General features: G+C 45.6%; 1 protein-coding gene across 2 annotated transcripts in view; it reads right to left on the minus strand.

The window, feature by feature from the left end:
* Positions 1-14,577, minus strand: part of LOC128761127 (sodium- and chloride-dependent taurine transporter-like) — a 43,390-nt gene that overhangs the window by 4,097 nt on the left and 24,716 nt on the right. For both annotated transcript variants that reach the window (XM_053869078.1, XM_053869079.1), the window contains exons 2-13: positions 9,914-10,143; positions 9,710-9,844; positions 7,349-7,437; positions 6,701-6,846; positions 6,185-6,317; positions 4,248-4,382; positions 3,803-3,906; positions 3,569-3,693; positions 1,700-1,812; positions 1,483-1,620; positions 332-434; positions 167-267 (exon numbers count right to left, since the gene is read on the minus strand). In XM_053869078.1, coding sequence (XP_053725053.1) covers positions 167-267; positions 332-434; positions 1,483-1,620; positions 1,700-1,812; positions 3,569-3,693; positions 3,803-3,906; positions 4,248-4,382; positions 6,185-6,317; positions 6,701-6,846; positions 7,349-7,437; positions 9,710-9,844; positions 9,914-10,143 — 1,552 coding nt within the window. The remainder of the gene's footprint in view (positions 1-166; positions 268-331; positions 435-1,482; positions 1,621-1,699; positions 1,813-3,568; positions 3,694-3,802; positions 3,907-4,247; positions 4,383-6,184; positions 6,318-6,700; positions 6,847-7,348; positions 7,438-9,709; positions 9,845-9,913; positions 10,144-14,577) is intronic.

The following is a 14,577-nucleotide window of genomic DNA, read 5'->3' on the forward strand; positions in this document are numbered from 1 at the left end:
AGGTGTGGGAGCTGAGCGCAGTCAGTAAATGCACATGTGGGTCCCATTCACCAGTAATCATTGTGTCGTGGTGCACAACAACAAGTCAATGTTCGAAACATGATGAAATATATATATCCAGTCCAGTCAGATCTTGTGTAGATGACACAAAGTCAGCGCCGCTCACCATGCACAGAAGAGGAGTGATCACTGTCCAGCTCCATTTCATCCAAGGGTTTGGTCTGTAGCCAATCATGTCCTCAACAGCATCGTAGAAATTATCAACGCCTGCAGGAGAACCAGCGTGTTTAAAACCCCCAGCTCTGAGTGGGACACGTGCGACGGGACTCACCATAAACCCAGGCGACAGCTACACATTCAAAGAATGCCACCCACAGAAGGCACACACCGCTCGCTGCATAGTAGTCAAACAGCTGGAACACGTACATGCCACCCTGCAGGAGGAGAGCAAGGCAGTCCACATCGATGGACATCAGTCGCTTGAATCAAATGGATGACGTCACTGGTACAGCGATGAACTACAACCTCTGGAGAGGTTTGAGGGTCTCACCAAGACAAGGATTTTGACAAAAAACAATGGCCTTTCATGAGAGTCATGATGGGTGGAAGAGCAGGGGAGGAGGTGAGTTGTCAGCTACTTAGAAGTAGATGGGAATGGCAGCTATGTACTTAAGATATGATAGAAACGATTATTTGTACTTTTATTTGACTTCATAATATGCACCATGATACTTGTCACTGTACAATAGTAACACGATATATCACAATATTGTCACATAATGAAATATTCTACACACCTAAAAAATATATTTTTATGGAGTAAAACACACTCAATTAACTAGAAGAAAAAGTACTTCAAGATTGTCGACGTAAAGTACTGTAAATATTGCTAGTATAAGTATAATTCTTGTTTTTCCGTCAGCAATGCACGGAAAGCATCTAACTTACAATGCAGCTCACGTCATAAAAAAAATCAAGAACAAAAAGACTTGAGTAAGTCAGATTTCACATGCATCTCGGCCACAGCATGAATGAAATCTTTACCAAAATGATACGAAAATGATAAAATGATAAAAATAAAGGACATAATAGCAATATTAAGAGATGAAATATGAATATTATATCGGAGGTCAAAGTACTGTATCTTGCCGTATCACTGCTTTTCCACACCACTACAGTTGTTCAAAGTAATGTTTATATAGATCTGTAGTTTTTGCTCTGCTGAGAAGGCAGCATTTGTTCCCTACCTTCACATTCTGACTGGCACCTCTTCTTTAAAAGTCTTCCATGTTTTTCATTATTAAAAGAAAAGGCTCTCAAACTACCTGCTGGTGTGGACAACCCTCATGCTTACAGACTGATGGTCCTGACCCGAACAAACTCTGTCCTCAGCCAAAAGAAACAAAGAGTGGTGTCGCACGGAAGTTCACAGGTTCAAGCTCCTTCCGGATCTTGTCAACACAAGAGCTCTGGTGCCATTACCTTGGTAACCATGGTGAGTCCAAGCAGGTAGCTGATGCAGCAGATGATAGCGATGAAGACCTCTCTGCGGTAACCCTTCCTTAGGAAGGACGGATACAGATCCACCAGTGATGTGATCTGCCCTTCCACCTCCACAAACTGAAGACAGAGAGGAGACGAGTCGTCAGTTTCAGAGAGCGTGGTGGGTGTGGGTGTGGGTGGGCTGCGGGACGCGCACCTGACTGTCGAGGCCCAGCAGCAGCAGCATGATGAAGAAGAGAATAGCCCAGAGCGTGGGGAAAGGCATCATGGTCACAGCTTTGGGGTAGGCAATGAAAGCCAGGCCGGGACCTGCGGAGGAGCAGGGGGAGGTGTGGGGGAGGGTGGGGGTGGAGAGACGTGGGAGGGGGGCCACATTAGTGTCACATGATAACTCATCTGATCTGCATCCCCGTGGGAACGAGCGCTCCCTCATGTGTCGATGCAGAGGCAGATGTTGGAGAGCTGACTGTGTGTGTGTGTGCGCGAGTGCAGGTGGAAGTGTGTGTGTGTGTGTAAGATCAAAGCAGCTGACAGATTAAACAACCTCATCCTTACTTACCGTCGACTTTTTCAAAGTAAGAACTGAAGCTAATTTGTTGCCAGGCTGAGCTTTGCAGACAGCAAAATAGTTGGAATTCAAAAGTCGGTTTACGAGTTTACAAACAAGATGAACAAACATCATTCAGCTTTTTAAAGTCTGAATTTTGAAGGCAACTCTCAGAAGCTGCATGTGAAGACTTGTGTTTAGTCAGTGGAAGATGCAAACATAGACGATACATTTGCACTTGTGAAACAGCAGCAGAGGCATCCGAGGAGGAGCACAGTCGTTTTTTATCAGTTTGATTTGACTGGAAGAGAGAAGTCGTGAAACAAAGCAGCCAAAAAAACAGCGTTGCAGCCGGTGGTGTGACGGTTTTGAGGCGAATTGTGACGAGGCATCCGACCAAACACGGCGCTGACTCAAAAGTGACCCATCTAGCCAAAACCGAGGCGTGACTTCATCGGTCAGGGCACATGTGCCCGAACTGGAGGACTCCAGAGAACTGGTGTTTGATCAAAGGAGAATGGGATCAGAACAGACTGTGGTACCACTCACACAGGACAAGTCAACGCATCCTCACTTTAACTAGGAACCTGGACACGGATCAACTCAACATTATGACCACCTGCCTGGTACTTCACAGGAGGTCACAAACAGTGAGTCGTGAACGGGGGTGTCATGGCTGGAGACCGTGTGAGGGTGGTGTCACAGCTGTCTTGGTGTGTTTAAGCTACACCCGACTGTGTCTCCAGCAGCAAAGCTTGAAGCGACCTCAGTGGCAGGTGGAACATCCAGAGATCGCTGCCTATCTGTCACCACTTCACTCAACATTTTGGTATTTTTATTATGAGCACCATGCTAACTTTAGTAGCATTCTGATGAACAGAACTTCCACAGTCGCGGTGCGTTTCCTGAAGAAAAGTAGGGGATGGCTGCTGTAGGAGAAGCTTGCTAACCCAAGCAGACGTCAGACTGGTAACAATCCAGCTGTTGACGTTCTCCAGCATCAGGGGGTTTCAGCCCAGACACCACGAGATCTCACCATCCTCTTATCCTGATGGAGAGTTACACAATATGTTGGCAGGTGGTCATAATGTTTGGCTCATCCTCCAACACTCGATGTAGGCTCAAGTGAGTGTGTTGGGTCCACGAGAGAAAAGCAGGAGGACCACAGAAGATAAATCCTGAAGCCATCTCAGCGTCAAATAACCACAGCTACGAGCCACAACCGAGGCGCCAGAACAGCTCGCACTCAGGCACAAGACTCTCCGCAGCATCAACCAGAGGGGGCGACAACACCACCACCACCATCACCATCATCATCATCATCGTCGTCAAAGAGTGTTTGATTGCAGTAAGGTTCATTTTTGATGCCGTCAATTGAGCTTAGAAAATGTATTGGCTCTTTCTCTTTTGAGTTTTGTTGCTGTTTTTCTCTACCACCACTGCTGTTTAACTGTGAAGATATAAGTGACCAGGAAGCAGCACCCACCATCACTGCCACCTTGTTCGAAACCCTCGTACCTGACTCTGCCACATCAGCAATGTCCACCCCTTGCTCTTGTGCCATGAAGCCCAGGACGGAAAATATTGCGAAGCCAGACACAAAACTGGTACCACTGTTGAGGGCTCCCAGCAGCAAACAGTCCCTATATCACACATACGTCATGAGGAGGATTTGTTAATGAACACACACCTTCACCACCCCCACCCCTCCTCTCCCTCCAGCCCCTGCCCGCCCCTGGTGACCGAGCTCACCTGTAGCAGTTGTATTTGTACTTGTTGTAGCTTCCCAAAGACGTCATGGCCCCCAGACAGATGGCGTACGAGAAGAAGATCTGTGTGCCGGCGTCGATCCAAACCTGCCCGGCGGAAGAGGAAAGGCTGAACCCTGCTGCTGACAGGAAGTACTCGGTAGGCCAGGCAACCATTTTACACTTGATCACGTTTTGGAACATTTATTCGAGTACCAAAATTACTGTTAAAGACAAATACAAAACTTTTCTGTACATTAGATACAAAGTTGGCGCTCCAAAGTTGTTGTTTTTTTTATTGTTAGCTTGACAAACAACTACTTCAGTGTGTGCCAGATGGAGCGTCACGAGTTTCTGCGATCATCTGAGAGCAGCGTTCTTCTCAGCGTGTCACACAATGTGTTCTCCACCAGCTGTGAACCGTGATGAAAAGAAGAATGAGTTCCTACCTCTGGGTCCTTCAGACGGGCCAGGTCGGGGTAAAGGTAGAACTTGATGCCTTCGGCAGCACCGGGCAGGGTCACTCCACGGATCAACAGCACGATGAGCATGACGAACGGGAACGTGGCCGTGAAGTAGACCACCTAAGAGGAACCACAGAGGAAGCAGGGTGAAGACTGAGAGCCAACACTAAACAAGCCTTCTAAATCCCTGTCCAGATCATTGAGAATATGTGGATGGACTCAGTGAAGGCAGCTTCCCTTAACACAGGAAGTCAATCTCATCTCCCACTCTGAGCCTCCGGAAGAAGTCCACCATCATTCCCCCTGTCTCTTGAGCTTCTGGTTCTTCTACTCAGTCCAAGTGTGAGTGCAATGTCAGGAATCTTGACAGTCATGACTAGAAGAGCATCTGCTGAGGATCCAGGACTGGAGCCAAGGGTGAGGACACCGTTTGCATTTGGGAGGAAACCAGAGTCCCCAAGGAAACTCACACAAACTTCACACTGCATGATGAAGCTCCACGGCTGCCCTGTGTGTTTCAGGACTGTTAACCCTGTCAGATACTTCCAGCTGCTTTAACCACACGAGTTATTTATGACAGAGCTCCTGGCTGACCACAAGATGAACCACGGTAAGACCACAGTTGGATCGACTTATTGACCAGAGCGATGGCCAGGAAGAATAAATCAGGACGAGGTGATCGATGCAGAGCAGGGGACACTCGGAGGCTTCAGGATTGTTGTCGTATTGATTAGGAGCAGGGGACAACATCATTGACGCGGTTATGAATCGTTTCATTGGTGGTTAACCAGGCAGCTGAGCCCATCATTCTAGAGCAGTGGTGCTCAAATACAAGTCTAAGGGTGATCCACTCCAAAATTTAGAAATCAACCTCAGATTACAATTTGCGCACTTTTCATTCAGCAGTGAACTTGGCACACATTGAAGTGTGTCTATTCTTTGTCAATATGTGTCAGTTTATCAACATTGCTTACAAATTTTGAACAGTTTAAATGGAAAAAAGACAAAAAAAAAGCTCTAGGAATTTTTAACTTTACAACACAGCATTGACAACAACTCTACATTGACATGAAAAACTTTTAAGAAAATAAAACGTCACTACTGGACTTTGTATTTACAGTACAGTTTGTCTGCCGGTTGATGAGAGCAATGCAGCCTGGTGGTCTCTCTCACTGTCAGTGACAGGGATGCATGGTTTTCAGCGAGGCATGCGCCAAACATGCAAAGCAACACTAAACAGATTTCCAAGTCATTTTCAGATGTAATGAACATCTAACACCTCGCACTGCAACACTGCATTGCTCTCCACTATGCTCTTTCTCAGTAAACTGTGTGTGTGTTTATCTTTTTTTTTAGCACCATCATGCATGTACATGTCATGCTCTGCTTGTCAGCCTTCAGCAAGTGTTAGGATCTTTGTATTGGCACCGACCATGCAGGAGTTACTGCACTGAGAAGCCTCTGTGACTCTGAAGTATGAGGAGGGGCTTCACCAGAAAATATGCTCTGTGTATGGGTGGTCCTATAGCAGATGTGCTGGGGACTAGAGCTCCAGTTCTCTTCCACAAAGGATGTTGTAACTTTCTACATAGGCTAAAATATCAAAGAGTCACGTTCATTTGAAATACAGGATAAAGAAAGGTGCAACAAATAGTCGGCTGGTGGGCCGGATATGGTCCGGAGGCTTCATATTGGGGACCTAAGTACTAAATATGTGCACAAATGTCACATGACAAGAAGTGTCTCTGTTTAAAAGGAGGAGATGCTTCACCCTTGTGATGCAAACATGACCCTGTCGAGACTTCAAAGCTGCCAAGGCTCTTCAGTTGGGACCTAGTACGGCTACCTCTCTCAACAAACATCAGGCATCCAGTTCCCTTGTGATATTTTGACTTCTTAACACCACAAGCCATGGTTCCTACCTTCCCAGTCGACTTCACACCCTTCCAGATGCAGAAGAAGCAGATGACCCAAACCAGCAGCAGGCATAGAGCCAGGTCCCACTTGATGGAGCCGATCTCCTCGATCCCGTTGGTGATTCCCAGCACATTGTGTCTGAAGGACAGAGACACTCAGTGACATCAGACAAGTCACAAGTGACCACTGAACATGAAACATGTGACTGCAGAAGGGGGCAATAACATTTCGAACATAATGAAACTCACATTTTGTGACTCTCGGGTAACTGAAACAAAAGTGCAGTAGAATAGTTGTGTCACTTCATTTCTATCATCGGGTACATAGAGGAGTTGCCCCTGGAGTTTGGTCAAGCTCAAGTGGATAAAGCCATCATGAGTGAGGGAACAATTGTGTTGATGCTGCACCACAGCGCTCATGCTCCCGGGTCTCTTTTCATCGTGTCTAACCCGGCCGGCTGATCAGGGAACCGGTGTTTGATCCAGCAGAAGTCATCGCTTTAATCGAAGGTGTGAACTCACTCCCAGAACTCGGTGACGGGGGAGGTGAAGTTGGAGGCGTTCACTGCCAGCCAGACGGTTTTGTTCTTGCGGTACGTGTCCTCGATGCAACGGTCAGTGTTCCAGGGCTGATTGCACTTTGCCCACGGCAGCTCCGGCTGAAAGCACTGGCACACACACACACACACACACACTCTCATTAGTTTTCATCAAGAGAATTTGGACAGAGAAAGTGACTTTGTATTGAACACAAATTCATTTAAAATGACTCCTTTTTCCATTTCCTGGCTCTTTGCTTTTGGCTGTTGCCAAATAGATTCACTAAAAAGAAGGATTTAAGGGTCAAAATATTGGGCCCATATCTGAGTGAATTACTTTACTCTGAGATTAGATTGCACAATTTTAGTCTCATGGTTTTCACTACATGAATACATTTGCTTCTGCTGCACATTTGTGTGGGTGCTTTGTTTTTTTGTAATAAGTGACACTTTTTTTCTAAATCAAAGGACTTATTTTCTTGCCCAAAAATGAAATAATTAAAATGTTTTTTTTAGCTGCTGGATATTTGTCTTTCACAAATAAGAGCTGAACTTCATGTGAACTCGAGTGCTAATATTTGGGTCCCTTTTCTTATCAATTTTCTGGTGAATTCTCTCAAACAGAACTCACCTGGAACAGGTAATAGAGGCCCCAGGCCAGAATCACGATGTAGTAGATGTTCAGCAGAGACACGATCACGATGGAGGCGTAACCGATACCTGCAGACACACAAACAACACAAACTTAAGACCACGTCTTTGTCTGTGTCATGATGTGTTTCCTAAAAGATAACAGGAAATGAGTGAAAGAGACTTTTGAACTGAGGCTGACACTTCACTTCCTGTGACTCTGTAGCGTGACATTTTCAACTTCCTGTCTGAAACTACTCATCTGGATGCACTCTTGCGATTGATGGCGACGATGGAAGGAAGTGAGAGTTGAGACTTTGTTTAGTGTTGACAGTCACGACCAGGAAGAAGGTTCGAGAGGTCTTGAGAAAGATCCTAGCCACTGGCCTATTTCTCATATTTCTCACATTCTCTGAATGAATAAATCGAGTATAAATAGTACAACGAGTAAATAACATTTTGGTAAAAACAACAACAAAAAATTTATATATATATAAATATATATATTATATATATATATATATATTATAAAATGGAATATTTGTGGACATTTTTCTTTTTTCTGTTATGTTCTATACACTGTATTGTATAATGATGATGTAATTATTATTACAAATAGTAATAATAATAGTAATAGTAGCTGTTTTTAATATTTATTCAATACTTTCCCATTTTTTGTTTGTTTTTGCTTTCATTTTTAAATCCACTAAATATTAGACTAACATTTAAACCTCCACATTTATCATACAAAAACAACAGATAGCTAGATAGTCCTCTGACAAGAAGAAACAAACACAGACAACTTTGAGTTATGATCCGTCAACATCATCTGTGAGTCAGTAACTGTGTGAAATAAGTTACTGTTCCATTCTGTCATATTAATATCTGAGCACAGTAGCAGCTGCTACACATCTCGGAACACACACGCACACACACACGCACGCACGCACGCAAGTCAAGGTCTCATGCGCGACGCCGCTCAAACAAACAGATGAGTTCTCCTCCATGATGTCATCTGAACTGAGCCGACCTGCCGGTCAACACAAATCCACTTTCAATCGACGTTTCGCTTCTTCAACTGGAAGCTTCCTGTTCTGACATCCAGCCGGTGAGACAGATTAAGAACCAGGAATCAAACTAAACTACTGTGGAGCTGACAGAAAACCTGGATGGCACACGGCTCACATGCTGTCATAGTTTCTCCCAGACTTCCTTGCAACTTTGTGGTGATTATAAAAAGCACCGAAACTGAATTCAGAATCCAGAAGCACAAGTCAATCACTCATCCAGGCGCACACCTTTATTTCTTACTGCACAAGAAAGAATTGTCATTTTTTTTAATGATTCAAGAACTGAATGCTTTCTTTGGAACAAACCAACACTTAGCTGAGTCTTTATTTCGGTCTTGGTCTCAACCCCCTCATTGGTCTTGGTCTGAGTTTAGCCGATCTCGGCGATAACTCACAAACTATTGTTCTTATTAAACATCAAGAGACTCTCTGAAACACTTGAGTCTGCCAGACGATCCTGTGCTGCACATCATCTCACTTTCATTTGAGACAAAATCGCGTGGTGAGAATTGAAGCTGCTATCAGCCAGGTGGTCGTAATGTTTTGGCGCGTCAGACGCTGTGGTTAATAATTGTTGATATCCTGTTTTCTTTCTCTCCCTCAGCTGCACTCTTCACTCCCTCGCTCGTCTCTGATGTGTTGCTGTGCTGTTGCCATGGCAACACAGGATTCGGGACATTCTGTACATCACTCTGTGTGTGTGTTTGTGAGTGTGTGAGAGAAAGAGGGAGAGGGAGAGGGACACTGAGGAGAAGAAGTCAATGATTGAATGTTGATCGATCATTTGGTCTTGAAAAGGTGAATCAGAGCGTGTCGTCGAGCGGCAAATTCATGAAACAGTAAGGTGAGGGGGCGGTGGGCGGGCAGGTAGGTGTGGGGGAGAGGAGTGAGGGGCCAGCTAACACAGCCGGGCAGGAGGAGGTAAACAAGAGAGGGCTGGTTCAGGTGAGAGCCAGACGCTTGAGCCTGTGTGAGGCGGCCAAGGCTCGGTTGCCTGGCAACACTTGAGGATAAGATTGGAGCGCTGCGATTGGACGGCCGCCGTGACTCAGGCTGATGTTGCATCTCCAGGTGAAGAACATCAGACAGAGGAGGAGGAGTGAAACAATAGCTGGTCGCCATGGAGACAGCTGAATCAGACGGATCAGTGTGTGTCTTCATGACTGTACGAGCGCATGATACACACAACTGTTTTGGTCATCGGGTGTCATTTCGGGTGATATTTCTCACAGACATTTCATTCATCCTGAGAGGTCCGGGCGTGTTCTTCCACGCGTGTCCGGCCTACGTACCAGTGAAGATGGGGCACAGCTTCTCCCAGCAGGTGATGCCGCCCTCCGACGTGAACTGACCCAGAGCGACCTCCAGGAAGAAGACGGGCAGACCTCCGCCAAACAGGAAGATGAAGTAGGGGATGAGGAAAGCACCTGTGAGAGGGAGGAGTAGGAGTCACCGGCAGTTTGAACAGACGCCTCGTCCTGAGGAGTGGCACTCACCTCCACCGTTCTTGTAGCAGAGGTACGGGAAACGCCAAACGTTCCCTAAACCGACGAAGCCTCCGGCCACAGACAGAACAAAGTCCAGCTTGCTGGCCCACTTCTCCCGCTGCGGGTGCTTGCCCTCTGCCTCGTCCTCAGGCCGGGTGCCGGGGCTTTTGCCGGGCGACGGCTTCAGGGTGTCCTTGTGGAAGTCCTTCAGGCACTGAAGCTTCTCTTTTTGAGCCATTCTGGAAGGAAGAGAAACGCTCGGTGAATTCAACATCGTCGTCCATGAATGAATTATGAGCGTGGAGGGAGCCACCGATTAAATCTAACGGCTTGTTTTTGCTGGCACATTACAGCGCTCCACTTCTGGTATTGGCGTCTACCTCCGTCTCAGATTCGACGGCGAGCCACAAATACACAAGGAGAAAAAAGGTTGACAAAAATAAACACACAGCTGAATCAGTGAAACAGATATGAAATGTTCACCATGATCACTGACTGAACTAACTCTTAACTTCTTCATCTGTACCCAGCTGACATCACTTCCTGTTCCAGTATTTCAGAATAAGACTTTAGTGTTCAGGGTTCCCTGTTGAGTGTGACGGCATCTTGGCTGTGTGAGGGACATCTTCTCCACCGCTTCTTGAATTTTGGGTGCAGCAGTCGGATCTGTAAATTTCCACTTGGCAGCGAGAGAGAGAGACGCCCGGCGGAGAGACGGACGTGATTAGCAGTCAGCAGACGTCTGTTACTGTGGAGGATGTCATGTCGTTGAGGACGTGATCCAAATGTTTGATTCTCTTGCAGCGTCACACACAAACATGCACAGCACTGTGAGGACACTGGGTCTGGTTTGATCGCTCTGAGGCATCGGATTCAAACATCCTGCAACATTTCGGTTCTGTCGTCGGGACCAAACAAGAGGTTGTTAATGGATTCTGCATCAGACTGAGGTCAAGTCCGTTTACTAGCCGACTGATCAGACAGATCCAGGTTCCTGTTATACTTGTATGAAGCGTATAATGAATCTTAGGGCGGACGGCTCAGAGAACAGCTCTCCAGACAACCTGACAGAGTCACGTCTCGCTCAAGCCGCAACTTTCAGATTGTCACATTTGATTTGTCCCAACGGTGAAGTTTATGGTGTCAAAAGAGCACCTCCTAGAGGGTCGCCAGAAGTACCTTTGTTTTAGACCTTTGGACCGTGAGGGCCGCGAGACGCTCAGCTTCAATACATTAGCCACATATAGTGGCAGTAGTGAGTCACACACAAGTGATACCGAAGAAAGTGATACCGCCACCCCAACAGTAGAAACTGCTCATGAAAGCACCTGTTTTGAAAATTAAGTAAAATATTTCAAGTCGATACTTTCATTTATACTTTACTTATATCTTCTTTGGAGTTTAAATAAAATATATTATTTTTATTTTATGCGCATCATTTTATTATATTTATTCTATTGTGAATGTTATTCAGCTTTTCCAATTTTCTCAGCAGTTTGCATCAAGTGTATGTTGAAAGGTGGGCCCCCAGATCAAAAAGGTTCAAAACCCCTGATCTAAATGACTCAGTTCCAAGAGTCAGACATGATTCCTGTCTTGCAAGCAAGAGTCACATGGATTTGCTTGGATGTGTGGGACCCAGAAAATTTGAGTGTCAAAATCACTTCGCCATCAAGTCGCAGAGACAGTGGCGAGTCAAAGCCAGTGGTGGTTCATGACTCATGGTGCAGCACAATGCATCACAGCTCAGTAGCTACTTCTAGTAGAAGAAAGAATATGTTGTCACCTAAACCTCTAAAGGATCCCACTTCACAGTAACAGAGGTGTAAAGATAAGATTTTGTTTTTGTGTGCCTAGTTTATAAATAAGACAATGGACTGTACGTCCGTGTGTGTGCCACACAAACCCTGGACACGCAGATCACTTCCCTCAGAGTTAATTAATAACATTTAGAGGAAAGTGATACCACTCTCCCAGTGCGTGTTCTGGTGCACTCCCGCCAACAACGGCCTCCATTATGTGTGTGACAGACTGCTACCAGCGGACCTGAGTGATGCCCGAGAGTTAAAGTGCTTCGACTTCCAGCAGAGAAGCGGACTGACCTACTTTTCGGGGTAAATGAGATAAGAGAGGAACCTGTGTGGCATCGTTGTGTCATCCCGCAGCAGGATCAGCTTCAGGACGATTCCAGCCAAATTCCTGAGCCTGAATCGATCACTTTTTAACTGGAAAGCCAACAGAGCAGACCCGGTTTATTCCAGGTCACACATCCAAAGTAAACAGAGTAGAAATACAGATGAAACAAGCTTAAACTCGAACTGCACTTTGTCGCATCTGAATACGCAAATTCATATCACAGCTTTGTGCAGATTGAGGGTGAAAGCATCCTCCGATTGGTCCACCTATCAGTCATTCAAGCAGATTTCACAACTTCAGTCAGCATCACGATAACACAAAATTGTGAGATCAATAGCTGGTTTGTCAGTCTCTATTTTTGAGTGAATATCTTTGTATTCTTACAGATCTGAATCCAAACTAGCTTGAAGAGCAATACTCTAACTGACAAGTTTTACTAAGATAAATGAAAACACTGAAAATCATGTTGACATTTTAAAGGAATATATGGAATATGGTAGCAACATAATCTTCTTTAGGTTTCATTTAGAACAGATTCAAAATGTGCGCCATAAAGAGCCACTTCCTATTTGAAGCACTTCAGAATAAGAGTCTGTTCATCGTTAATAAACAAGAAACTATAGAGCATGCAGAAATGCTGAGCTGATTTACGATGTAGTCGACATAAAATAAGGTTTTGAAACTAGATAGATAGATACATTATTAATCTCCGAAGATAAATTCCCACTGAGAAATACATCAGTGCAGTGCAGAGCTGAGGATGAAGCTGTAGTGTAAAGTCTTTTTTTCTTTCATGCTAGTCGTGTTCTTCAGTATCTTTGGCGTTGTCTGAGTCTCACAACGGAATCCGACTTAGGGCACGACGTAGGAACAGATGGCTGGCATGAAGGACTTGAGTCGTGAAATTGACTCATGCCGGGTGTGTGCTGGATTCTAGATTCTGGATCTGTATCCAGTCACACTGACTCATTTGGAAGTGGGGATTCATTGACTTCTCTCACAGAACAATGTTTGATTTGTCCTGCCGCTTTGACTCAAAAGAGTCAGAACAAAATCCATCCATCCATCCATGAGTCATTATTTCATAGTCAGAGTGGCTGCTATAATGGGAGCAAACGCAGGTCCGTCTGCTCAAGGGAAAACACGCAGAAAAGTTGACATCAACCCACCAAAACATGGCAGGCCAAGGATTTGCCACCTGTCCACCTATAGTTTGGAAGAGCTAAACCACGGCCCCGTTGACCGCTGCTGCCGTGATGAGCAGGTGATCAGTAACCTCACCTGTCAGCGGTCATTATGATACCGTCGTACTGAGTTACAGTAGCATTCTCCAAGCTGGATGATCAACGTCGTGTGATAACTCAGTTATCAACAGTCAGCGAACTATGAGCTCATGACAAGGACAGCTGCTGTGCCCGTTCATCAGCAGCAGCAGCAGCAGCATTCTGGGCGACCTGGGCCGGGTCCAGGCCGCGCTCAGGGGAGATTACCGCTCCCATCTGGACGCCTCCAACACTTGAAAACTGCTTGTCTCTTCATGATAGTGAGCTGATACCATGAATCCACCAGGAGTGGACGCAGGAGGAGAACGGTCCCGAAGAGGCCTAGCAGAGCGCGGACCGGAGTCAAGATGGCCGGACATTCTCCGGTCATGGGAATGGAAATGAAACGTGACGCGAGGCGTCTGTGCGTGGTGATTTATAGGTCTCGCTCCTGGACCCGTCCTGCTTGTATACAGTGGCTTCAACAGCCAGCCTGAACACACACGCTCACACACACACACACACACACAGGCTTCATTCCCTGACCACTTATGTAACACACTCTCCTATTTTGAGAGCATGTACATTTCCACTGGGCTGCCCGCCTGCTGGATGCTCTCCTCCTCCCCCTCCCCCCTCCGCTTCACATTACTCCCCCTCTTCTTTCACTTTCTTCATTTTCTCTTTTAATTACACAACGAATACTGAGAGTCATTCATGCGAGGACTTCTGAGTCAGAGTGGAAATCTGGAGATTCACGTTTAGAAAATTTACAGCTGGAAATCAAAATTGTATTTTCGCAGCTGCAAGGTTGTTTCACTGAAAACAGAAAAATAGATGGTCATAATAATGGTTTTTTAATCTTAAAACACAAGAAAGTGTTGCATAATCTGCGTAATTCACATCACAACGGTCACAATGTTGTGTGTTCAGGTTTTTTTCCCCGTCTTCATTGATGTCCTCCTTTTCTTCATCGCCAACATTCTTAGTCCAACACTGTCTCTCCCCTCCACATGTCCCTCTGATAAACTTCTTTATGATTGTGTGCTTTCTAGTCAGTCCCACTGACCACCTCTGACTCTCTAAGGCAGCTGACCATCAGAGCCTGCTCTGACGTACCAGACGCTTCCAGCCGTGCTGCACTCTCTTTTTCACTATATCTTTGTCCTTTGTAGACACAGTGCAGGTTTGTGATGCTTTATATTTAGATTTCAAAGAACAAATGCTAAAATTCTGTTTAAAAGTTGGTAAATTGAAAAATATTTACCATCTAAA

Source organism: Synchiropus splendidus, chromosome 6 (genome assembly GCF_027744825.2).
Source record: "Synchiropus splendidus isolate RoL2022-P1 chromosome 6, RoL_Sspl_1.0, whole genome shotgun sequence".
NCBI lineage: Eukaryota > Metazoa > Chordata > Actinopteri > Syngnathiformes > Callionymidae > Synchiropus > Synchiropus splendidus.